This window comes from Dermacentor albipictus, chromosome 5 (assembly GCF_038994185.2).
Source record: "Dermacentor albipictus isolate Rhodes 1998 colony chromosome 5, USDA_Dalb.pri_finalv2, whole genome shotgun sequence".
NCBI classification, from domain to species: domain Eukaryota; kingdom Metazoa; phylum Arthropoda; class Arachnida; order Ixodida; family Ixodidae; genus Dermacentor; species Dermacentor albipictus.
The window spans coordinates 41,118,615-41,145,846 of record NC_091825.1 but is presented as its reverse complement, the minus strand read 5'-3'; the positions used below and the strand labels follow the sequence as shown (position 1 = coordinate 41,145,846).

Here is a 27,232-nt window from a genome sequence, read left to right as displayed (position 1 = left end):
GCAAGATGTCCTGGTGCGGTCGTTTGCCAAATTTGAAATTTCGCTAGACCACGACGCGCTGTGCGACCGCAGCAACGATGCGATGGCAGCACTAGTGAAGACGAGTAGTTCAGTGATCATGTCAGCTACTAATAAATTTTCGTTATCGAATGCGCCCTCGGGTATGCTCTCTTATTTTTTTTTTTCCGGTCACGCGATATGGGGGGGTCGACTTACATTCGAGTCGACTTACAATCGTGTAAATACGGTAGTTTGATTATTAGATGAGAAAATGAAGGTGCAAGTATCAGTAATTGAATTTTGCGCCGAATCCCCAGCGCCGGTACGTCAGCGTGACGTCAGGGATTCCAAAGTACGTTTTCGCATTTGGGCCGCGTTGTCTGAATAAAGGCTCCCGAAACTTGCCATGTTTAATATTTGGTTCCTTTAGAACCCATTTTAGTCAATCTGTACCGCTATACATTATTAGTAGGCCCTAGGAGATGCCATCAAAATCCAAGACGTCACAGCCCCCAGGTGCGGGAACTTGAGGTCTTTCGTTCTTGCACTTTTTCTGGCTTACCAAACGTCTTATCTGTCAGCGTTGATCGCAGAGCTCCATGCTTGGTGCAGCCACTTGATGAGAACTTTTTCTAACTTCTCATGCTGTCCTTTTTTTGCCGCTTTCCGCTTGAGCCCGAACTTTTTGGCATTCTCACTGCTTTGTTTGCCAGGATCGTCTTACGCGAAGATTTGGGTATCTTAAGGTCTTTGGCAATGCTGGATTTCGTCGCTCCATGCGACTTTTCCGCTTCCTCGATAATATTCAGCTCATCGCCAAGTGACAGAACTGTCCACTTCCGGGACATCATGCATCGCGTTGCTCCACACAGTTCAAAACCTCCGCTGAACGCAGGTCGCTAGGATTACAATGAAGAACACATGCGATAAACCTAGGCCTCTCCACGCTACCTTGTCGGCAATCTGCTGCCAGCAAACTGGAAGGAGAGAAACGGTTCCCCAATGCGACGAGAGGCGACGCCGCCGAGAAGAGAGGAAGAAAGTGATTGTGGAGAAGAAAAAACGCTATTTCAGCACAGCTAGCGTCGCGGGCAGCTGGTGGTGGGGGAGAGAGAAACGAACGAATATACGAGGCAGGGAAGAAAGCTGCACCGGAGCGAACCGGTCGAGCAGTGTCAAGCGCTCCACATGCGGAGAGACGGAGCGAGGAAAGAGACCCGCGCCACTTTTCTTACGTCTGCCGTTCTGTCCCGTGCTTCGCCAGGGTCGTCGTATAATGCGGGTCAGGCATAAAAAACCGTCGGATAACTGGGGTTTTTAATGCATTGCTTCTATGGGGACTTCGCCGGGACTGCGCTAATCCGTCGCAATACTGGTGGACATATAACCGGGGTTCCACTGTATTGGCCAGAATACACGAAGCGAACTTTCACGACGAAGTTGGGGCGGCAGAAAATCTGCCGCGGCGTGACGCCGTATGTTCGTCGGGCTGCGCTACAAAGAGCCAAGACACGGCGGCAGCCGCCGGCGAGTCACTGTGTTGTTATCAGTGTGGCTAGACGAGGCAAATGCGCTGTAGTGAAACACATGAAAAAAAAAAAACTTTAACGACAATTATTATCGCTTTTGAATTGCAGAACCCTCTAAAAACGTGTAAAATTTTGTATAGAAATGATTTCTAGTGTTTTTATGTGTTTGAGACATACATGTGCCGATGTAGTTGAAAGAAAGCGGCGATGCTATGCGTTGTGGCAACACTAGGCAGGAAGCCTACTCGGAAGTTGGGGCGGATAGTGAGAGCTGATTGGCTCCCTTTGGGGCGCCGCTCGTTTGCTGCTTCCGGTATCGTCGATGCCCTACGAACTTTTCTGCGCCAACTAGATCGGCGGCGAACGACGTTTTCTCCGCCGTCGCGCGTACGCTGCCGGGCGTCGAATGCTGATTATTCGTCGCATACTAGCTTCATGTATTCTGGCCTTAAATGCTAATATGTGATTTGACATGAACTTGCGTCCACAAGTTGTAGTTGTAATATGTGAAGTAGTTATTCTGAAGAGAGCATGTCTGACCCAAAGTAAATGCACTGAAAAACGTGTGTGGAGGCAGGATTTTGTGGCTGCCCTACCTGTGTAGCTTCTGCAGTGCTCCCTGTTGTGTATGGAACGGAACATAAGCCTTGATTGCTCAAGGAAAGCATAACTGCTATCGCTGTGGAAAAATGAATGCATTATGGGCTTGCCTTTGCAGTATTGTGCCATTCTAGCCTAATTTAGTGCCTTGCCTTTGTTTGGTACCCCATTATCAAGCTGTGTGGTTGATCTGCATCACTCGTGAGTCACGTGGTCCTTAACGGGGTCGGCGCGTTTTATGTCTCGCGGTAGGAACAGGCAGTGGACAGCAGGGCAAGAGGGAGCAGTCGCCGCCGCCCATCAACTCCAACTTCATCTTCCATTGCGAGCTGTGTGAGGTGATCGGATACAATGAAGACCAGATTCAGGAGGTGAGAGAAAGGGCACCATTGTGACGTACCATATTTACTCACATAATTTTGTGTGTGTGTGTGTGTGTGGCGGGGGGGGGGGGGGGTTGCAGCACCCTATTTCAAAAGTTGGTGTGCAATATCTATTCACTTTATTTTTGTGTGATTGCCACTGCAGTTGACAATCGCAGTAACGGATTGTCTCTCTTGTTCTTGCCTGGTTGCTCCTTCCTGAAGCAACCTTGAATGCTCGTTTTCAGCGGGAAAGGGAGCGGGAGGGTCACGTTTTCGAACGGGACCAAAATGACGGCCCTCCGTTGATAGGTTTTCGAAACTGTGAGCGGCGCAAAATGGGGCATTTTCGGTGCGTCTTGCAGATGAAAGTGAGCGTCTCGCGTGATAAATACGGTGTCTTTTTGCCCAAAGACGCATTATTTCGCTTTAATTTTTCATCGACAAGCGCGTGATGTCTAGATTGTGAAAATAACAATACTGAATACTTTACTTTTTAGCAATTTTTTTTCGTCTCCAAGACCCGTATATCCCCTTAAACGGTTATCACACTGGGGACTCCTTGCACCGATGATAGGTGGGGCCCACCTATGATGTTTCCAGTGAGCTGCTTCTACCTCCCTGGCAAGCATCTAGGTTGCGCGTTGCCACTGAGCAGATGTATGCGTGAAGGTTAGGCACTTCTCCCTCCCCGGCGAAGAGGGCTGGTGCAGCGTGACGTAATGGTGACGTGGTGCGCTCTCTGTGCCGCTGGGAGTGGGTTTCTCCCACATGTTAATACCACTGCTTAGGCTCGGGAAAACTGAGTCACCTGGTATGTGTTCGTCTTGAAGTTTGTGCAGCACTCACAGTTGGACGAAGAACAAAGTGTTTTTTTGTGATGAATTCTAACTATGTGTTGTTATTTTACTTTCTTATGTGTTTTCAAATAAAAGTCACTTGAGAAAAAAACTCTACATGTCCACTGTGCTTTCTTTGTCTAGCTGTGAGTGCTGCACAAACTTTAACATGTGTTAAGCTTGTTTACGCATTTTCTGATCAATTGGGGTTACGGTGAGCTCTCACTTTTCTTTCATCTAAAATGGCTCGTGCTTTGGGCCATTTCCATAGCAGTGTTGTCGTAAATAAAGTGTAATCATTTGCCTCTCCCTTTTCGAAATACAAAATTGATATCTGTTCTCACTTGCATTTGCCTGCCTTGTCTGTGACAGCACTACAGGGGCAAGAAGCACCGAGCCAAGATGGCCGAGGAGCTGGAAAAGCTGTCCAACAAGAAGCAGGACACCACGAAAAAGGTCAGGACTCTCCACAGTGTTGAGTGAATTAACTGCAACAGCAGCATATGGCTCCTTCTTACTCGATGGGCCAGTGCTTGTGGTAAATGTTCATTTGTTCGGTATTCTCAGAGCTGCCAACTAGTCTGTTTTGGCACAATAATAGAATTTTTTCCCTTTTTTTTCACCCTTGTTTGGCATATCTTCCGGGTACAGCTTGCTGTTTCCCATCTGTAGTGCGAAGCAGGACAGCTGAAACACATGATTGACAATATTTTTCCTACCTACCTCATTATGCAGACTTCCCGTGATACTGTCTCTTCCTCCATAAAACCAACACATGATGGCAGCTCATGCTGTGCTGTGCTTCTCGGTCATTTGGGCATTGTGCGGTGTCACTGAGTATGGTCGCCAGGAATAAAGTTAGCGCCACTTAAAAAGTGGCCCCTGCATTTAAGGGGGGACACGGGCCTTTGGGATAAAAAAATAGCAAGAAAAAAAAAACTGACTTTTTGAAAATGGTGTTTCTGAAATCTGCTGCCTTTTTTACACAACCAGACCGAATTTCTAAACTATTCGATCAGTATTTTAGCCTTAGCATTGCTTCATTTCATTGATACTAGCAAAATCTGAGCCGAAATTAATACTAAAACGGCACTTCTCCTGCGAAACGCAGCTGCCGTTTCACACAGTAGCGCAGACATCTTGGTCTCATTTCAAAGAGCGGTCTTTTTTCTTCAATTTCCCGCCATCGCAGGCTCTACGCAGCCATTGGATTCCTTCAGTTACCGTGCCAAATAAGGGTCCCAGCGCGCTCTTATTCGTTGTTGAGTGCAAGTGACTTGAGGGTGCGATATGATTGGCGAAATTCCTTTCTCGTCGTCTGCTCCCCGCTTCAGTCGGCTGTGCGCCATTCGTCACATTGCCCTAGCATCAGTGTCTGCTGAGCGATGGCCCGTTTGGGAAGAAGATTCCACACGAGGAACAAGTTTGGTGAAAGAAAGGTGCGACGTACATTGATTGAGAACTGCAAGAAGCGCTCCGCAACCCAGCAAAGCGTCAAAATCATAGCGCCCACCTGCGCTAACGCCGATCCGATCGCCGATAACGCCAATCTAGGCCTAGGCCTAACAAGCCCTTCGCCTTCATCACCTGCCGGAGGTACCGAAGGTAGTGTGCGTCAGGACACGAAGTTTCTGCAGCCCGCAGAAATAGAAGAGGGCAAAAGGAAAACGCAAGAAAAACTGCAGCGCTTCTCATCAACTCCCGCGGCGCGCCCCGTTGATGGGACTGTGTTTACCGTTGTCAGTTTAGATGCAGGGAACACTATGCTTGCAATGGCCAATTGCAACATATGTAGTGGGGCTTAAATATACAGTCGCCGACCGTTTATTCGGACCTCACGGGGACTGCGAAAATGCCCGAATAAACAGGTGTCCGAAAGAGCAGATTAAGAAAAAAAATGAAATCCTTTATTTCCACACACTTATTCGGGCTCAGCAGTAGGCTTGGAAGAAATCGTGAATGCGCCGTTGCACGCTGTTCCGTTTACGCGCAATCAGATAAGCCTGAATCACGGAGAGGGTCGTATGGTCACTATTAGCAGCTGAAAGCACAGTCACTGCTTGTACACGCTCCGCATGCGACGGCAGCGTAGCACATGGTGCTTCATCTTCCGACTCAGAGTCATCGCCCGGCGGTGCAGCAGAAACCTGACGAATGATCTTGCCGTCGTCGAGTTCTGCGCATGTCAATACAGCAGTGTCAGCACCTATGAAACTGTCAAATGAGACGGTGTCCGGAATCGCAATGCAACCACTGTGCAGGTCTTGGCAGAACATTTTCCGTGTCAGTAGGGAGCACATCGGAAGGCAACAAATCTTAGGCCTGCCGGCACCCGCTTGCCGGCATTCCCCACGCGGGCATTGTCGGCGCCATTAGACCCAATGTGTACGTATGGCGCGTTGGATCACTGAAACCTCGACACAGCACACAAAGCAAACACCACCGTGCTGACACCAGTCGCACAAACGAAAAACACGGCCTCCTCGCAGCATCTTGCGCGAAAAAACAAATCAGCTGCTGGTTTGTCTTGACATGGCTTACTAAGCTGAAGCCGGAACTGCTGCAGAGCCACTCTATCTAACCAGGCAGAAACGATGATGATGAGCGGGGATTTCCAGTAGCGCCACTTTGTGGGGCAGCAAGGAAGCTCCGTTCAAAACAAAAATGGCGTTTAGCAAGTCGAACCATGCGCCGGTCAGAGTGGGTGCATGGTGCTCTTGACAGAGTTGGCTCAAGGAGTGTCCGAAAAATCAGACGAGAGGTTGCAAGGTGTCCGAACTTTCGGCAGTTGATATACATAAGGTCTATGGGGAGAATGGGTGGTGCCGCGAAGCTGACCGAATAATCGGGCATGTCCGAGTTTTTGTAGTCCGGAAAATCGGTCGGCGACTGTAGTCAGAGAGCAGCATGAATATGGACTTGCTGTCAAGTTGCTTCTTACGTGCGTGAACTGCGGTGTGGTGTCATTGAACTGGAGCTTGCTGCGCATGTGCGGTGTACAAAAAGTGAACCCGTTTGCTGTGAACGTTCTCGCCGCTCGCGCTATGCAGGCAACTGGAAATTGCCAAACAGCCTTGAATGATGTGTTCTCAATAAGGAACATAAGCCGTTGCGGACTTTACACGAAGACATGGCAAAGGTACGTCAAGGGAAAGCTGACACCTGCAGCCGATCGTGCGGCCCGCAACCTGACAAGCGAGTGTGCACGTTCGGTGCACGATCTTTACGCTGAATTGGGCCTTAGCAATCGCGGAAACACCGAGGTGTGCTGAAGTTTAATGCAGGCAACTACAGAGCGTCGGCGTCTATACTCGAAGAGATGAGCCTCAACTGTAGCAGAGTAAGCAATGACCGCATGAATAAGAAAGATCAGCGGCGAATGAAGGCTTCAGCTAGAAAACATGAATCGAGCCTTGAAAAAGTGCCACACAGGGAACAGTTCCCAAGTTGACTATCTGCCAGGGGCATACTAGCCTGTTGTGGCTGGTATTTCATGATATTCTTGAATAAATGAAGTTGTGTGTGTTTTTTGCAATTCTCTCAGAATGAGCTTTTCATTCACCCTGCTTGTTTGTGGCAACAGTATCTCAAGATCTAGGACAGCTAGAGCTGTATTTTTTTGTTGTATATACAGCTAAATGCATAAAGCTTGAAGTGCTGCAAGCAGATTCTTGTTTTTCATTTTCCTATAATTTTTGTTCTTGTGACCTGTAGCCTCGGTGTAAACAATGGACTTTGATGAACTGCTAAATTGCTAAATATTGTTGGATTTGAAAACTGCTTGCAGCATTTCACTCGTTAAACATTCAGCTGTCCACTCATGCATTAATTATAGCTCTCTGTCCAGAGTTTTTTATCCATTGTCTCCACAAATAATAGTAGTGTACTTTTAATTATCTCCATAATTACTTGACCTATAAAAAATGATTACACTTTTAAAATCAGCTTGAAAAACTGAGCAAGTCTATGTACTTTAATTGAATTTCGTCTAAAAATAAGTGTGATATCTCTAATCGCCATTTGCCCCCTTACCACATAGTATTTCCACTTTCGTTGCGCAAACACAATGGTATGTCGTCTTCATCGGACAGCCCGGCCGAACAACAAGCCTCAGAGATAAGAACGGCCTCCACGCACCCTGTGCGTTTGTGTGTGAAGCCACATCAGCATCAACATTGTTTCGGCGCCGTGCCAGAGAGTGTTGTGGCGTCGTGTAAGCAAAGACTTGCATTATTGCCGAAGCTCAGATAAAAAAAAGATACCGGATGCTCAGCATAGAACAAAAATTAGACATCGTTCGTGATACTGAACGTGGCACGAAGAAGTCGGCGCTGGCAAGCGACATGGGACTACTGTTGAATACGGTGTGTGGCATTTGAAATGCGAAGTTGTTTGGCAGCGCTGCTGTGACCACGAAGAGATGCGGCTACGAGATTCGACTTGTCGCCATCGTTGTCTCTGTTGTTGCCGAAGTGTCGCCTAGCGACAGTGATGAGGGTGACACGGGAAGTGACAGCACGGCCGATTCAGGCCCGACAGTGGCAGAAGCTGCGCTTTACGTCACGTCATGATTGCAATGGTCGAGGCTAGAACAGCACCCTGCAATAAAAAGACGCCTAGCGACTTCTGCAAGACTACTGCGCCTGTGCACGGAGAACATGCAATGCCAACGAGGAATCTATCATGCAAGTGTTTGCCAAGAAAAGGGAGCTGGCTTGAAAAGCTGGCTCGCAGCTTCAGTAAGTTTGAGGCCGCTGTCGTCGCTGCTAGGCCGCCGTGGCATCAAACGAACATAACACTTTTGTCACGCAAAGTGAATAAATGCTGCATGTTTTTTCTCCCTTTCATCGCACTCTCTGAGTTCCATTTTTTACAGGTAAATGGGCGATTTCATGCTATTTCGGTTAAGCAGTACTGTCGTTTAGTACATACTTTTTTCAAGCTCCGGTTTAACAAAGTTTCACTGTACTTCAGAGGGTCTAGTTGGCCTTCATGTTGACTGGAAAGCTTCTCAAGCTTCCTTGTTGACCGGCCCCATGGTATAGTATTGACCAGTAATGTACTTTGCTCTTTTAGGCACCTGCAAAAGGAGATGGCAGTGGTTCCCAGGCGACTAAGGAAAGCCCCAAGGGTCCTGCCAAGGGCCCAGGTCCCAACAAGAAGGGACCGGTCGGCAGGCCACAGCAACAGCAGTTCAGAATGAAACAAGGTGTGAGACTCGGCTAGTTGATAATCCGTTATTACCCTATTACTGTATTTACTCGCATAATGATCGCACTTTTTTGTCAGAAAAATTGACGCAAAATCAGGAGTGCGATCATTACGCTGGTTAAATTTCCCGCGAAAAGAAAAATTTTTTTTCCCGCGTTTCCTGCGGGATACCAAAACAAAAATAGCGGCCGGCGGAGCAAGCCGAACGTGCTGAACGTGATTCTTTTTCTTCTCGGGAGTACATTACATGCATTGAAACAGTTTCTTCCGTACTAGTAATGAATAATATAGTTAATATCGCAAGTTTGCGGCAATAACGTAGCCATGTCCACTTTGAGGGGGCAGAAACAGATAGGCGTGCTGAGCTGCCAGTGACATAGAAACACATGGCCGGCATGCTACGGTATGCCGTTAAATACAGTATATGAATGTAACGCAACCGCGATTGTAATGTGAGGGTCGAGTTCGAGCAACAAAATTATGAAAAAATCGCATTACAGTCGAGTAAATATGGTATGCGCCCAGCACAATTGCGGGCAGAGTGCTGAAGAGAAAGGTGTGACGTATACTAACGTATCAGCAGTTTAGGCTGGCATGACGTGTGCTAGGGCTGTTTGTATATGTGTGTGTGTACGATAAAAAATTTGCTGGTTCAACTTCACTCCTGAGCATTACAGACAGGGTTCATCAGCAGTGACTATAAAGTACATTGGCATGCAAATGAAACTGATTTCATTTGCATGAAACTGGTTTCAGTTATGCCCATGGCAAACCTGGCTTTGTCAAGAACCACCTTACTCCTCAGTACAAGAAACTGCTCAGGAAGGCTTTGCAACTCAAGGAAGAATAACACACAAGTCAATAACACAAGTTTTGTTATGAATATGCTCAGTGCTGTTAAATTCATACAGTCGATATATAATACAGATTGGTGTCTCATTACTTCAATAAATGATGTTGAGTCACAATGCAGCATTCTCCTCTAACAAATTTGGCTAAATTCAGCAAACGCTTGTCACCCACTTAAAGAAACATCCAGGCAAGTACAAAGAATACTCAGAAATACACCAACATTACAGTTTGCCGAAAAAGGAAAGTGAGTCAACACACAGCTATCATCACAGCTATCCATGGCCAGTTTGTTTAAGCCTAAACTTCAATCATCATCGATAAAAGTGCAAGAAATGACTAAGAAGATAGCAGCATTCATTGCACGCGGCCTGCAGCCGTATAGCGCGGTCAAAGAAGAGAGCTTCGTCTAGATGATGCACTGTGCAATTCTGGAGCATGTCGTTCCATTGTGGAACACCTTTTCATGAAAGGTCATTCCGAACTTGTACGTGATGAAGACAAATGACCTGAAGAAGCGCGTTAGGGATGTATTTGACAACGGTGATGCTGAGTGCTTCATTTGACAACGGATGGGTAGACATCGAGGGCCGGCGACAGCTACCTTTGTGTTGGGGCCCACATGGTGGATTGCGACTTCAAACAGCACGCATACGCCCTGGCCTGCAAACCAATGCCACAGGAGCATACTGGAGAAAATATTCAGTTTCTCGAAGACGTGATCAAAGAGTGGCGTCTGCCCGATAACATCCCGACTTTTGTCATTACTGACAACGGCAGGAACTTAATTTCAGCTGTTGCCAAATTGCAGTGGTCAGGACTTTTCTGTTTTGTGCATACCTTGCAGCTGTGTATAAATGATGCCAGAAGGGAAGTGGCAAGTTTTCCCCAGCTTTGTGTGAAGTGTCGAGCGATTGTGGGTCGCTACAAGAGAAGCGCGCGTGCACGTGCACGGCTCACGGACATTCAAAAGGACATGCACGTGGTCCAGCATGAAGTGATTCAAGGCGTGCCCACACGCTGGAACAGTGAGTACACCATGATGGAAAGACTTGTCACACTCTGTACGCCTATTTTCGTTGAAATTTGCCAATTTGATGTGGACAAATGGAACTCCAAAGAATGGAAATTAATGGCTGCAGCTGTGAAAGTCTTGCAGCCCCTAGACCAAGCAACGACCGAGCTGTGCGCAGACCGGCACCCTACACTTTCCCAAGTGATACCTCTAATGCATTGTACACAAGTGGCATGCGTCTGTAGAGGAGGAAGCGGCACTTGCAAAGAGCCTTCTGCACAGTCTTGCAACAAGGTTTCCTGGCTTAAAAAGGGCACATGTTCCAGCAAATGCAATGCCAGTTGACCCTCGCTACAAGGACATCTGCTACACTGAAGAGAGCCAAAAAAAGTGGGCAAAAGCCACACTTTCAGCTGCAGCAAATGAGTTCATGCCAGCCCAAAACGATAGTGCCCGAACACGGAGGAGCCTTCAGCTAACACTCTTGCACACGAAAGGGCTCCTTGCCAAGTGGCAGACTAATTGGCTGTCCCTGTGCTTTCCAGGTGAGAAAACCCTTTGGAGGGGTGGAAGAGCCACGGCAGCCAGCTGTACCCAGCGCTGCTGTTTTCAACAGCAGGAAATGTTAGCAGCCGGCGAGAACTGCTGCTCCCAGACCACATGGAGCAGCTGGTATTTTTGCGTGAAAACTTGTGAATGCTGTAAAGAAAATCAATGTGGGATTGCTGAATGAAATTCAACTGTTAATAGTTGTCAGTATCACAAAATGCTGTGCATACGCGTGTTCTAATTCGTTAAAACAAGTTGTGTAAGTTAGTCAGGTCATGATAAAAATGCTCATTTAAAAAAATATTCGATATATATTATTCGAACTATTTGATTTGATATTAATCAACCAAATCACTATTCGCTTCGAATTCGCTTCAAGCCTCGGATTCACCATTCGCCCATCCCTACAGAGTGCATGTCAGGGGTGGCGGAATTCGATATATTCATTTTACGCCCAACCCTGTTCTAAATAAAAAATTTAAATTATGTGCAATTTTCCAGGTGTTATCAAAAGTGTTCAATATATGCAATAATTCTATATATTCTTGATTATCGAGGTTTGACTGTATTGCCATTGTCGAAACGACTTGTGTATGATGAGTGTACTGTAAACGGGACTCTTCTTTCGCACTTCTCTAAGAACACTCCGTGCCGCTAGCGACAGCACCGCAAAGCCTGCACATGGCCTCCGAAATGAATGGCGTGCTGGTGTGTGCTCTTCTAACGCCAAGAAACTCGTCATGCAGCTACCGGGCTTCTGTCTCGCGCTTCTTTCTGGACACGCTGCGCCATCTAGTGGCGCTGCCGAGAGGAGGAGGAGTAGATCTTAAGGGGGGATGAGGGTCTTGAAAACTTTTTTTAAATTTCTTAACGTATCTTCCTGAAAATTCGCATGCAGATATATCTTTCAACGCTGATTCCAAATATATATTCAGATTTGATATATCTCATTTAGAAATGAAGATATCGCAAAATAACTTATCCCACATAGGTCTTTTGTTACGGGCCATTATGGTAATTTCTTAATTAAAAAAACTAGTTTTAAAGAATAGCTGTCATTTCCAAGGACCCACTGCACATCCTAAAGCTAAAGAAATTTTTTAAAAGGCATCATATAGGTCATGAATGAATAACAAAGTAGGAAGAAAAAAACAATGCAGGAGTAATTAGCTTACACCTGACCTAATTGCTAGTCTATTGGGTTTAATGAAAAATGGAAAGCTTTAGGATGCAGCTGAGGTTTCACTGAAAAAAATGATACCTAATTCAATAAAATCAGTTGATGCAAACATTATGAAAAGTTCCGTAAGGCAAAGGCATTTGATCGAAAAAGCAAAGCTGAGAAAATTGCATTCAAAGTTTTGCTTACTCTGCCACTTTTGTTTACCTATCACATGGAAAAATTTAATGCTTTAGCATGCAGCCCAGTCATTACTGAACACAATAACACCAAACTCACAGAAATCTGTTCATGTAAAGATTGTGAAAACTTCTGTATTGAGTTGGCACTTGACAAAAAAAAAAGCTCAAAAAGTTACCTGCTATTTTCTATGAATCTGCCACACATTCACAAAAGTCCTGGGCAGTAGTCCTGGGTTCTGTCAGGCTTGTGTTTCTTGGCCATCCTCTTCTTCACCTTTTCAGCATTGGTGTGATTTTTATCAGACCTGCACAGCCTCTGTTTATCTTTCTCAAGGCTCCTACGAATGAGGCAGCTCCCAGGACTGTAACCAAGCTGTGCTGCAACAGCTCTGCTGGTTGCTGCCATTCCTTGGTTGAAGCGAGAAATTGCTTCTGCAACAGCTCTTTCAACAGCCAGCAAAGAGTCATGCGTGTTCTTGGAGCTTTGGCTCCAAATGACAGAGTGTAGGCACTCGATGGCGTTCTGTGTCATGCCATCTTTGCAGCGCTCCAAGAGGGCCTCGTCGCCCAGCCTTGCGAAGATTGGCTCAAGAGCAGTGCGAACGTGGCCTGGCAGAGGGTTTTTGTGTGGTGGCGGCTCCACTTGGTTCGCCAAAGCACGATTGAAGGCACACCACGAAACAACCCCTTGAGGACAGCAACTGTGGTCTGGGGCTTCATCTGTCGAGGTCATGTGCAACAGCGTGGCATGCACTGCCTTTTTCATGCCTGCAACGTCGTGGCTGTGGCTCCGCAAGGCATACCCATAGTAATTCGTAATTTTCTTTATCTTATCTTGGGTGAGGTTGCCCTTTCCGCCAAGAGATTCTCCTTGTGCCTTCTTCTTCTCAACCAAGTTGCAAAGAGCCGTCCCCATCCGCTTGTGGACATGGTTCAAGCAGTCTTTCTTTTCAATGGATATATATCCATACACTTCTCCTGAGGTCAATGCATGAAAGGTGCGGCTATCACCATCAGAAAGTATAGTTGTGTACCGCAACCCATTTTTTTCCAGAGACCTGTTGAACAAAATGATAGCTGCTTCAGTCTCCATCCGGCCGGCATTGCAGTCGATGTTTTTCATGCACTTGTGGTTCACAGCCCAGTCACCGTACCCATCATCACTGGGATCAGGTGCCCCTTGGCACCCACGACAGTACCTCGAGAGCACAACATGGTCCAGTACTAGGCCAGTGTATAGCTCTATGATGCAGCCTACTGCAATATTTGAATTGTGACCACGTGTTTTCCATGTGCCATCAAATATAACATCTACATTTCCTGGTGGATTCAGGAAGTTCTTGTACATGTCCTTCACCACTTTGACGCTTGCTGCTTCTGTAGCAGTAGCTACTGCCTGGCAAGCTTTCACCATGGTGTCCATATGCCCCCTGAAAGTCTTGTGGTGAAGTCCTCGGTGAGAGAGGTTCATGGTGGCACAAAAATCTGCTAGGGCAGTCGCTCCCTTGTCTATACTTTGAATTCCCTTCATTGCCCGCAAATTGACTTCAAAGGGCGTGATGTTGGATTTCCCGGGCACTCGTGGCGACGAGAAGTGCCGCTCGGCGAAATCGCAATTTGAGCATGTGAGCTCCAACTTCACTGCTAGGCCGTATTCTCTCTCACTGCACTTTGCGAGTTGGAGAGTGGTCATCCCACACTTGCTGCAGCTTGTGGACACAAACATCTTCTTTAGCACTGAGAGATCAACGATGATGTACTCTGTGCCGCGATCGTCATCTTCACTTGCTGTGCCGACGTTCATTAGCTCGAACTTGCGGGAAGTCGTGGACTGCTTCGCCAATGAAGTTTTAATGTTGTCTGCGTAATTTTCGCGCCCCGCGCACTCCGCCTCCGTGAAAAACACCGTGTCGAAGCGTTGAGCACGCGAGCTCGGTTCAGCCGCGTCCGTCGGCACCGAAGCGGCGTGCGGAAACGCCGAAGTCAACGTTAGGCTTAGGTCAGCCGGCTCGGCCGCTTCCGACGACACGGAATCCGAAGCGACTTGCAGCGTCTCAAAAGTTGGCATTTTCGACGGGCTTAGTCCAGGCGCATCCACCGGCACTGCACAGACTTGCGGTAACGAAGTTGACACTGATCGGCACTGTCCAGCCGCGTCCACAGGCGAAGCTAGCGTCGGCGGGGTTTGTTCAGCCGCGTCCACCGGCGAAGCTGTTGTTGGCGAGCTCAGTCCTGCCGCATCCACCAAGGGCACAGCAGCTTGCGGCATCACCGAAGCTGTAGTTCTCGACGATGTAGCGCTGTTCTTATTCCATGCGCGTCTCTTTTTGCCGACTGCTTTTCGCGTGCTTGCTTTCAAGCGCGCGTCTCGCGCCGTGACACACGGAACAAAGCAACCAGGCACGCAAAAGCAAGAAATTCGTGGTTAAAAGAAGCGACCCAATAGCCAAAATATCTAGAAGAACGATAAAGAAAAAGGCAGAACGAAAAATACTAGGAAACAAAGAGGAGCTCGAAAAATGATGTGCGTGCAGGCGAAAGCAGACGACGTGAAGGAGTCGAACAACGCGGCCGCGGAAGGCGAAGCATACGTCACGGCCAATCAGAGGGCTGCGCCTCGAGGAGGCGCCCGGTTCACCCAATCAGCGGCTGTCTCGCGACGATTTCCCGCTTGAGGACGGGTGCCAATCCCTCCGCTGCACGAGGGTCTACAGCGTTGCCGAGGGGCGCCAGAATGGAGAGCGGGAAACCAGCTTTCAAACAAGACCAAGATGGCGCCGATCGGTTCGCGTCGCGCGGAGCTACGGCAGCTTGAAAATGAGGCAAATCTTCGCGCTTGGCGTTCAATTTCGGCTCACCGACGTTTATAAATTACCGTTTATTTTATACTTTGAGTAGGAATTGCGCCATAATATTTTGTAGAGGCATAGTTGGGACATTAAAGACTTCAAAAACGCAATTTTTGAAAATTGCCATTTTTGACCATTTTTCGCGATTTCAAGACCCGCGTCCCCCCTTAATGAAGAGAAAGGAGGAGAGGTCGGCCTGGAGAGCGTCTCTCTAGCCTGCTACTCCTCACTGGGTAAAGGGGAAGTGGGAAATGCAGGGAAAGGTAGGTGGTGGGTGATTATGTTATGGTACAATGAGATACTACATACACGTTGTCCAATATGCTGATGCGCACTGGAGACGCAATACACGCAAAAGTAATCTTGACACAAAAAGTTATTGCGCAAACATATTTCACGCTGACTGCACGTCTCACAGCCGCTGCCAAGAAGTTCACGTGTGGCCTCCGAAACGAAGAGCATGACACGCCGGTCCATGCGAATGCCGAGAATCGTTCCTTCACTTGCCGGAACCGAGTGCCACCCACTCGGTGACCAAAGAGTTGGTGAGAAATTCATTAAAAAGTGTCACGCGACCAGTCCATTTCTGGCGCAACCTACGAAAGCGTCAAGTTGCTATCCTTGAGGAATCCTTGTGACGTGGATTTGGTGGAGCATTGAAGAAATTTAAGGCATCTTCTTTTTCTGTCGTTGTAGAGTGGGACATTCCCAGTGGCACATACACAGTTAACCTGAGTTGATGTCAAAAGCATTCATAGAAGGAAGGAAGGAAAACATTGAAGAGCAGCACACACACTTACTGGCCCATACCCACTGACCCAAGATGTCATCAAAAAGGTTCATTGAAGACCAGTACAGACCGATTAGCACTTACTCAGTGCTCAAAGTCGGCATCAGAGTTGCGTTGAACAGTCGTGTCTACCCAGTCGCGCATCTACAGTGACCCGTGTCGGCACGAAAGCTTCGTTGAAGAGCGGCACACGTGTGTACATTGTCACATACTTGGTGACCCAGGTTGGTCCGACGGTTGGTCTCGAGACCTGTTTCCTCTGCACACCACCCTGATGCACCACCCATTCGACCGTGGACTGCCCAGAGACCAAGCTAGACAGGAAAAGAGATAGATTGATAGATAGCCCCCGGAAAGTGTGTGAAGTACTCTAACAATGCTAGTGCAATAATAAAGTTCACTTGGAAGTTGGTGCTTGCATCCGACGTTCCTTGCTGTCCTTTGTCTGCAGTTTCACTGTGCACGTCCCCAAAATAAAAGGTGCACGCTCGCTTCCCACCTGGCGTGCCTTCTGTCTGCATTGACGTACTCGCGGTGGTCGTGTGGCTGTTAATGCAGGCTTCCCTTGCAGGGCCCAAGTTCGGTGGTGGTGGACCCACCTACACGTGCTACGTGTGCAACGTGGTGCTGCACTCCACTCGAGACTACAGCCAGGTGAGTGCACTCTGGCCTGCTTTGTTGGCCACCTGCAGGGTTTTTTGGTTGGCAGTTTCTGTGGTCTCTTCTTGCCAAGGGACTTGCAGCCTAGACTAGCGATTTCTTTTATTGCGTGAAGCTGTCTTTGCTGTGGTACGGTAAATTTTATGGTGTAGTTGGGCTGTGGAGAAAGCAGCATGGAGAGGGGAGGCGTGCTGTCGAGAGAGCAGAGGGATGTTGTGAAAAGAAGGGTGTATTGCACCGTGTGCCGCCGTGGTGGAGTAAACCTGCGCTTGGTTGGCAGCAGAACGGCCGAGTCATGTGAAGTTGAAACTGCACGACTTGGCATTTTGTGGTACTGACCGACGGTGGGTTGCAGCCGTCATTTCAGTGAACGTGGTGGGAAAATTGCATTGCTCCTAGTTTTTGTCGCGGGCATGAACAATTGTCCCGCGTCGTGACGCCACGTGCACTTCCGCCAGCAACCGTAGAGATTGCAGTCACGTTATACAAGGCGTGGTTCTCTACAACCCCATCAGGTGGGGCTGCTGTCCACACATCTGCAGTCGGGGGGGTTACGGTGGGATAGGCAGCAGGGTGATGGTGTCGACCTTTTTGCTTCTAGTCAGATGGTTGCTGCTAAAGTCATTGATGTGCATTCTTTCTGCCGACGAAGAGTTTTCTTCTAGTCTTAGAAAGTACAAGCAGAAAAATTACTTGTGCAGTTCATTGTTCTTCTCTGCAGTGCACAACGAACATTGCATTTTCTTGGCTGTGATCGCGGAGTGCAGATGCTAGCACGATCTGTCTAATCTTCTTCAGCATGCTTATTACAGGAATGGTCTCACGTGGAATCACTTACGTGCCTCATTCGAAACTTAGCGTATGTTTTATATGTGGAGGTGCTCTTCCTCATGAGGGACTAATTTAGTACCTATAAGGAAAATCAGACTTGAATGAGGTTTTATTATTAATAGACAAGATACAGGAAAAGCAAATATTATACAGCAGGAGCTCCTGAGGCCAAAGAGTGTAATGGGACCTCATTACAGCGTGTAAGTAATACTATAAACAGTTGCAACAAATAATGTAAATTTACCTTAAATTGTGAACGCTTTTCGAGGCTCTTGTGTTCCATCACAGCTATTCGTTGTCGTGATGCAGAGCACTCTGAACGGAGAACCTTGTTCTTGGCAGCTGCAGCCTTGGGCATGATGTTGGTGTTTTCAATGAAATCAGCTAGGTGTGCCTCCAGCAAGCGTGGCAGTTGCAGTGTACACGGCAAGGAACGTGAAAAACAAACAAAAAAGAAACATTTCTCTTTGGGAGGCAACATAGAGCTTCTTTTCTGTTGGTGGTTTTCTCAGCTTCAGTGTCTCTTTTGCACATGCCACTCTTGCGGTACGGTGCTTTGGTGGTGCGTGGCGGCAGAATCTGTGTAAAATAGCAACAGCGCGAGCCGAGAGCCAACAGTGACGTTTTCGTGGATAGCTCACGAGGTGACAACTAATGAAGTGGTGGGATTTTTTTTTGATAGGTGGAATGGTTAATTTTGGGGCTTTCGCTATAATGACCTTTCAGAATAACGAACGCTTTGCCACGGTCCCTTGGAGTTCGTTATATCGAAATTTCACTGTAATGCAGTAAAACTCTATTTGATCAGTTTTTCAATAGACTATGGAACAAGAAAAAACAGCTGGGAGAGTGCTAACATTGAGGAATGGCTGCCAGTACAGTTAGATGTCTTGGCACTCCTACTGTGATCGGAGGTTGTGCGTGCATGCGCATATAGTTAAGGGACACGTACGATGTTCCGTGACCTCGGCCCCTTTCTGCTCTTTATATGCTTCACCATGTAACACAGCTCTATTGTGGCAAAACTGGCTAAAGAAAAGCCTGCGATTATGCAATACAGATAGAACCATTGCAGACCCCAAAATAAGCGTAGCCCTGCGCCTGGCTTGTTGCAAACATGGTCGCAAAGTACTGATCCCACGTTTTTATTTCCTTATTTATTCCTCAAATGCGCCTGGAGAGGGGTTTTACATGAGGGGTGGGCAGCTTCAAAGAAGCTGCTCGATGGCAGCCTTGAAATCAGTTGCACTGGAGTGGTGCGCTGCTTCTTCAGGCACATCATTCCAGTCTCTCGCTGTACGTGGGAAAAATGAATGCAGATGGGATGATGTGCGCGCATGCGGGGGGTATACCGACGTTGTTATGTATGAGAGCACATTTTCTTCTGCACAGCTAAGTTTACGTGAGCACCACATTCAAATACAACGTAAGATGTTGGAACATAACGGAATGTTGACATATCAAATAGGAACATAATACATAAGAGTCAATTGGATTAAGGTTGGGACTGTGAAAATGTGATGTTGGAGCCAGAAAAATGCAACAATGAGGAATGTGTCAACAGGGTTCTTTCACAAAAAAAGTGTTGCTATCCCATAAATATTGAAAGGGAATGAATATTCAACATGAGTAGTGAACACTCGAATCGAGTATAAAGCGAATAGCAAGGACTGTTCTATTTGCATTCAAAATTTCAAACATTCGTACACTCCATGTCTTCCTTTTTTTGAGGACAACTTGTGTGAGGCCATACACTGCGTCTGCTCGAGCTTGAATTGTGGGGGAAGGGGGAGGAGCGGGGGAAGAAGAGGTCAAGGAAGCTTTGCTTTCAAACAGCAAAAGCTTGTCCTAAAAGTGGGAAAGTGTTCGCACCCTGATCATTCCTGTTTCCTGTCTGCATGCAGCATTTCACCACCCGGGCGCATCGCATGGCCACAGGTCTACAGTCATCGGTGAGTTACCTTGGCATGTTCAGCGTATTCTGTAGAACTTTGGTTTAACGAATCTTCATTTTCAATGTTTGCAGTTGTACCTAACTTTTGTGGTATTGCTAGAACTCTTCCTTGGAATGCAAATCATTGTTTCTCTCGATTTAATGGAGCGTTCAGAAATGAAAGCGGCACTTTACAGTCACTGTAGACCATTTTGCTGTTTAGAAATACAGGCCCTCAACTGCTTCCGGTTTCACCCACTGATGTTAGTCTGCTAAATTTAGTGGGCAAGAAATGGTAATGGTGAGTAGCAAAAGTGCATTAAAATGGAAACCCAGAGATTTTCAACACTTTTGCCATGTGCGCAACCAAGTTTGCTGTAAATGATACAAAAAACTGATACGAAATGATACTTTTCATAATCTATTGTCCATAGAACACCATCTATTTAGAACCTCAATGTAATTAAGTGTGTTTGTATGCAATTGCAATACCATATTTACTCGCGTAATGATCTCACCCCTGAATTTTGTCGTCAAAATTTGCTTGTTTTTCTTTCCCATGTAACGATCGCACCCTGAACTTGTCGCACCGATACGTCGTGTGCCAAATCTAGCTAATGATGATCGCACTTGCCATCTGTCGAATGCTGCGAGAACAACTCTTCTAGACATATACCAAGCGGTCTGCACGCACCCAACATTCTTAAACAGATGCCCCATTTCATTCCTGTCATCACTTGCCGCACTTCCATTAAAAAAAAAAAAAACCTACAACCAAACTTGCCTCGGCTTTATTATTTGTAGGCTTCATAATGGTTTTGGTCAACAACAACAACATAAAAGGCACCTTTAGATTCTTCTCGTCTGCACTCGTGGGCACGCAACAAATTGCGAGCGGCAACGATAGCAGGTACGTTTACACTGATAGGTTAGTAGTGTACCCTATTCACACGCCGACACTTGTAACACAGCTAAGATATGCACCCGCCCTCAGCGGAAACGTGCCGTATTAGGATAGCAGTGAAGACAAATTCCCAGTTCCTACAGAATGCCCGCCATGGGTTTCTGTGTCACTGGCAGCTAAGCGCGCCCATCTCTGTTTCTGTCCCTTCAAAGTGGATATGGCTGCGTTATTGTCTCAAGCATCCCGACATTAACAATATTATTCATTGCTGATACGGGAGAAATTGTTTCAATGCACATAATGTACCTATGAGAAGAAAAATAATCGCGTTTGGCACGTTCGGCTTGCTCCGCCGGCCGCCATTTTTGTTTTGGTGTGCCGCACTGACAGCGGCAGCTGCCTGCTTGTTATGGTGAAAAAAGAAAATGTTTCTTTTCGTGGGAAATTTAATCCGCGTGATGATCGCACCCCTGAATTTGCATCAATTTTTTTCACAAAAAGGTGTGATCATTATGTGAGTATATATGGTATAAGGAAATTTCGCTTCCACTGCAAAGGAATGCCTAGACAAACATAAACTTCCGTGGACACACATGGTGAAATTGTGGAATTATAAATGGGTGTTTAAAAGCACCTCTTAGATCGTGCGCTACGCGATAAGAGCAAGCATCGAAGCCAAGCTGCATGGTGTTCCGTATGGAGCCCAAGTACGATAAGATCCTATCGTACCCCACGTACTTTGTGCTTTAATGTGCGAATGAAAGTCTGCGAGGGTGAGACAAGAAAGATGGTGGCTTCGCGAGAGCCGCCTTCCCGTGCGAGCGAAGGGAAAGAGGGGGAGGGCAGCGAGCTCACAATAATGCGATCAAGCGCATGCGAGAGGGTAAGTTGGCGTGCTGGCGATTTCTGGCATTTGTCTTGGTCGTGGCTGTAAGCGTGGCTGAGTGTGCACACAGCTGTGCACCCTGCTTTGGAGGTAATCTGCCACGTGTGGAAAGAGTGGGCATGCCGACATGGCGTGCCATCATGCAAGCTGTCTTCCCGCACATTTAGTGTTGGAGGTTGATTAATCTCGAGTTTTGGTGACTCGTTGGAGCGAGAGGCTGATGAAGTACGCTGCCGGCGCTTTTCATGACAGTGTCAGCTCGGTGCGGGTGACAATATCAGCCACAGGGCCGGAGTGTACGCGAAAGCGTGGCCGGCTTCGCCTATTCGTACCGCCAATGTGAAGATATCGTCGACGTGGCATGAAATAGTATCGTTCGTTGCTGACTCCCAAATCCATTAAAATTGTTTTCTCATTGAAACTCACTTTTTCGATTGCGCGATAATTCGAAAAATTCTGCGGCCCCTTTCTATGCAAGAAAAATCGATCGGCGACTCTACTTTTTTCCATGAAAGGTCAGATTTTCAATTCAACAAAATTTCGATATATTGAAGCAAATTGTTGCTTTTACTTACTTTGTTATATCTAAGTTTAACCATAATGAAATCGCATACAAACAGACTTCGTTATATTGAGGTTTTAAATACATGGTGTTCTATCGACACGAGGTTAAAAGATGTTCAATTCTTCATTATATCGAGAATTTTGTTATATTGAGGTTTAACTGTATGTGCAAGCTACTATGTGTACCCTCTACTGTTACGGCAGAAGTGTGTATATGAACAAGTTTGGATTGCTCATTAGGGTGAATGTATTACTCCAGTGGGAAGTGTAGTGCAGAGTATTTTGTGCGTGTTGCTGTGCCGGTTTTGGGACGAAGTATGGCTGCCTTCTGCACAAAACCCTCGTTCCCTCTTTCTTGGCCAGGGCCCACCATTTGACCGCAAGCGGCCACGCTCCCCGTCACCATTTTCACGGCCACCGGCGTGGTCACCACCACGCATGCGGTCTCCTCCACGAGACCTCTGGTCAGGCGGCCCACCGCAACGGAAACGTTCCCCCGAGCCCTTCCTCGACCCCATGGCCCGGGACCTCTTTGCACCTCAGTCTGGCCCTGGCGGCTCCTTTGAGCCTGGCTTTGGAGGCCCTCAGGTCTGTCCTTCACACCTCTCAAGTCTACCAAATTTTTTTTTGTAAAGTTCACGAATTTGATTTTTTTTTTACTATTTTGCAAGTGTTGCATCAAGCTTTACAGATAAAAAGTTGTTGAGAAAAATGTTCTTGTCAGTCCACGAGCCTTCCGTTTGAAGTCTGCAGTCGAAACCCACTTTAACGAAATCATGCAACGAAATTCTTGCTACAAACAAACACCTCTTGTCAACGAAATGTCACTGTACTACAACCTTGCATCAACGAAATTAGCCGGAACGTAAGCGTGCATACAGTCGACGGCCGATAATTCGGACTCCACGGAAAACATAAATAAGTCCGAACTATCGAATGTCCGAAAAAACGAATATATCCAAAAAGATCACTTTATTTACGTTTTAAGGCCCCCGTGCACAGAACAAGTGGTCGATGCATTGCTGCACGCACTTCCGCTCATGTGCAACCAAGTCCGCCTGTATTCCTTTCAGTTTAGAGTTTGGCTGTACGCCAGTGCAAGGACAGCAAAGGCTTGAGTCATATTCGCATGTGGAAGGCTCTGGAGCACATGTCACATCGTCAGAGTTGCTGTTTGAGGGTGGGAGAAGTTGCTTAATTATTTCGTCATCATTCAGTTCGGCACATGACAAAACCACGCTGTCGACGTCTGCAAAGTCTTGCGAATCTTAACGGAGGCAGGAATCGGCACACCGCAGCCCAGCAGGTCTTCAATGATATCCGCATTTAAGGGGGGAGGCTACACTGGAAATACAACTTTTTTATTTGTGGACAGATCTCAACGAAATTTTCACACATTGTGTATTTTAATATGCAGATTCTAAAAATATAATTAATTTTGCCATAGGATAAGCACTTTCTGATATAATCCAAATGCATTGTATAACTGAGTCCTTTGTTTGGAGGAAAATTAGCTTCTAAACAGAAAACCCTAACACAGTAATTTGAGTATAAAGACTATCTAGGATGTTCAGGGAGTGCCATAAGGTATTATTCAATGTTCTAGGCTAATCTGAGCAAGAGTTAGAGCTCATCAAAGTTGCGAGAAAAAAATGCCATCTTGACATGTCAAGAATTTGACCCATTTCAAAAACTTTTGGAGAAGAGTGCTGCTTTGAAAAGGTGCATATTGCTTACTGCATACATTTATCTTTCTGGCAAAAAAAAAATTATGTTGATAGCTGAAATAGGACAAAAGCTATTTTACCTCCAAAATTGGAAGTCTGTCGGAATTGTTGTTTTGAGAAATCAAGGAAAAACGTTCTGCAACATCTTTATTGAGAACATACCAATAAAATCTCAAGGAAATTCACTAGGGGCATAATCTGGATACATCCTATCTTTTTGCCACTTTTTGGCCAGCTTCCTTGCGCTCAAAGAGGCTTCTCGCTTCTTGCTGGAGTTAGCACTTCGAAGGTCCGGCGCTCCGGACGTTTTCCGGCGCTCGCTGCGCGCTCGCTACTTTCTTCAGTCGTGAAGGAAACGGTGCCTGCACGATCTGTGCCAACACGCGTGGCGTGGGCGGACGAAGTGTTGACGCTAGACGCGCCAGTTGGCAGCTCGGAACTCGATCCGGTAGAATGTCCAGGCAGACCAGCAACCGGCAACTCCGCGAGTATGACAGGCCTAGCCGCCTTCCGTCGCGCATTGCACAGCCGCTTGACGCGTAGTAGCCTTGAGACAACAATCTTTTCCAGCCATCCGGGCAGCGAAATGAGCATCTTATCAAACGTCGCGAAGCAAGCGGCTGAACAAACGTAGACAGCGGCGTGATGAAACCAGAGATAAACAGACGTAGCGAGACGCGAGAGCGGTCGAGCGCGCGCCGACGAGCACCGGACCAATAGGAGCGAGGCGCGCGGGGGTGTGCGCGCTTTGGCCAATCGGCGGCACGGACGCATCCTCCAGAAATGACGTGATAGCGTCGGTTTCCCTTCTCCGACGCCATTTTGAACTGGTGCAAAATGCGCACAAAGAAAACAGCTTCAAAACAAGCGCAAGATGGCGGCCATCGGCCACCGCGTTCGCAAATGGTGACGGCGCGAAGTTTGAGCATTTTTGACCAAATTTTGCTGATTTCGCGTTCACCCTGGCCCCTTTAAGCGCGATTTTTTATTATTTTCCGATTAAATTTAGCTTCTAGATTTCGCGGAGGGATTCTTGAATGTATAAACGTAGCGAAAATGCACTTTTCCGAAAATCGACTTTTTTGTGATTTTTTGCCGTTTCAAGACCCGCGTCCCCCCTTAAGCTCGTTGTGGTAAGCGGCCGTTCAGCCTCTGCGGTTGCGGAGTCTGGCTCATTAGGACTGCGACTCGAGACGCGCTTGGAATCTGACTGCGAGGGCACCCTTGGTGTCATTTGACGCGGCCTATCTATAACGTCACGCGAAAGACTTGCTGGAGCCAGCAGAGCGCTGTCTAGAACGCAAACTAAACTAACAAGCACAGCATGGCAGAACACTTTGTGCAAGGCAAACTCAACAAGCAAAATGGTGATAGCGGGCCATGCGTGGGGGTGTCGGAAAAGGATGTGGGGTTCGCGTTGTTCATGTGATTTTACAATTCAGGCAAAAGCCTCCAAGATCAGCACTTGCAGTTAAATCTTAGAGGCACAGAGTGGTGAACAATGCAAGGCCTCAGAGATTACCATCTGGTGTGTAATCTCCAAGGCTGTACTTGAGGTATTGTCGAGTTTGCCAGAGGAGGTAATGGCGGCAGAGTTGGCGAATGCCACACCCACAGATGGAGTGTGGATAATCGAATGTAGAGGTGGCGGCTGTCCAAAATATTGGTCGTCTAGGCGTCAAGTCCGTGGGGCCATTGGCGGGGCCGCAAAGCTGTCCGAATTACCGAGCATGTCCGGATTATCGGTGTCTGATTTGTTGGTCGGCGACTGTATTGCCTACACGTGCAAGGCTACCAGGTTCTAAAATGTGCTCAAAGCTTTGCACGAAAATAGCATGCCTCACGTGCATGCTCGCGTAAGCGAACACTGTTGGTGCACAGCGAAGTATAGATGGAATGCCCAGCGAAGCATAGACGGAACACGTGGGGTGATAACGTTTCTTGACTGAACTTGCATAGCTTCCAAAACGTTGACTACTATGTATGCAAAGGAGTATAGATGCGCCGAGGGCTTATAGCTTTGAGTGCACTGTGTTCTCACCGCCTAGTTGTCTATTTGCTCGTTGCTGCTACCTTGACAGCAAGTGTGTGCAGTCATCGAATGAGGTGTTTTCATGTTAACTTGTACACATATGGCAGCATGCTTGTTAATTTAGATGCCAAACAAATAGTAAAAATTTTATACAGCTGATAGAACCACTATTCTGTGTCAAATAATTTGTTAGCGGAATGCATGCTTCTTCCCTTTTTGGCAAAACTGCGACATATTTAAGGGGGGACGCGGGGATCAGATCGTGAAAATCACAAAAAAGATCGATTTTTGGCAACGACGCGTTTCGGTATCCGCAATTCCTAATCTACATTGTATCAAAATGGTTTGACTGAAAACGCACTAAAAGTGCCTGAAAAAAATTAATTTGTCAGTGCGTAGGGCGAGAAAACAGCTTTAAATCGCGTAAAATCACCGCAGTTCGCGGAGCCCTAACTCGTCTTTCCTGCCACCGAACGCCGCCATCTTGGTATCGTTCGAAAGCTCGAAGTTTCGCGATTCCGTTTCTGAATTCTTTGGTCGTCGCCATCTTGTAACAAACACACAAACATAAAAGAAGCGCCGGTCTGCTAGAGGCGATCACACGGGCCCTGCGATGAAAGCGGGCCTCCGATTGGTTGCCGTACTGAAAGGCGTCTCGCCATTGGTTGCTGCTGCAGCAGCGTGCAAGCTGGCAACCACAGCGGACCGTAGTTGTCTGCTTTGAAAACCACGCCGGCGTCTTTCTTCGTTTGTCACTCGCAGAATTCGGATTTATGAAAGCTCCCAGGTCAGTGATGGATCGTCGCTCGTTCGAAAAGAACTTTTAAATGAAGCATGCCTTCGGAAAACGGAAGCGCAAGCCTCCTACGGCGAGAAAAAGACGGCGGCCAGCGGGAGAAGCGGAGAACCCGACTGAACGCACGGATAATGTGCCGCGTTATCTAGCACCGTGCGATTCCAGCAGCGAAGCTGACCATCGCCCTGTGACATCGACACTGATAACCAAGCCACCGGAAGACGTGCCAACGGAGGCTCTCGCACCTGTGCGTACGGCCGCGCGAGTCAGCAACCGAGATCGCGTTGTTAGAGGCGACGCGGGTCGAAGGTCTCCATCGCTGGCAGAGACGGTGTGCGTTTCCGATGCACACTGCGACAGGGACACGCAGCCTGCGAGTGAGCCCCAACCGTCGACGAGCTGCATACTGTATGGTGACTCAAGGCTCACCAGACGAATCGTCGCACAATTCAGATGCACCTCGGGCCGCGTTTTGTGTCAGCGGTGACTGCAGAAGCGCAGGCATGCAGCGTTCGTGACTCCTTTCGCGCAGTGTCCGTGACTGAGCGGAAGCAGCAATGCCAAGAAAAATTTCGGCCCCTTGTGACTGTGAGTTCATTATTATGCCTGTTTCCGCGATGAACTCTTTGATCGCTAAAACTCTGTGCCCAAGATGCCAACAGCGTTCTGTGGGTGTACACTGCGATACCAAGCTCGGTTTGGCAGTGAAAATGGTGGTCATGCACTACTCCAGACGGCGCAAGAAAAGGGTAAAGAATGCCTGAAGAAGGCATCCAAAGCCCACCAAACAATGAGGCAAAGGTGTAAGAAGATGCCTGACAGCAATGATGCAAAATATTACAGCCCTGGTGCTTTTTAATAAATTTGCAGTGCTCTTAAAACTTTGCAGCCAGTTTTCTCAATTGCATTTTTTTTTGTCAATCACCTCGCTCGTGGAAAGCGTA

General features: G+C 47.3%; 1 protein-coding gene across 3 annotated transcripts in view; it reads left to right on the top strand.

Moving 5' to 3' along the window:
* Window positions 1-27,232, top strand: part of LOC135902101 (uncharacterized) — an 81,645-nt gene that overhangs the window by 31,040 nt on the left and 23,373 nt on the right. For 2 of the 3 annotated variants that reach the window (XM_065432000.1, XM_065431998.1), the window contains exons 6-11: window positions 2,382-2,500; window positions 3,703-3,786; window positions 8,407-8,539; window positions 16,527-16,609; window positions 19,351-19,398; window positions 22,097-22,321. In XM_065432000.1, the coding sequence (XP_065288072.1) occupies window positions 2,382-2,500; window positions 3,703-3,786; window positions 8,407-8,539; window positions 16,527-16,609; window positions 19,351-19,398; window positions 22,097-22,321 (692 nt within the window). The remainder of the gene's footprint in view (window positions 1-2,381; window positions 2,501-3,702; window positions 3,787-8,406; window positions 8,540-16,526; window positions 16,610-19,350; window positions 19,399-22,096; window positions 22,322-27,232) is intronic. The other variant, XM_065431999.1, reaches the window with a different exon arrangement.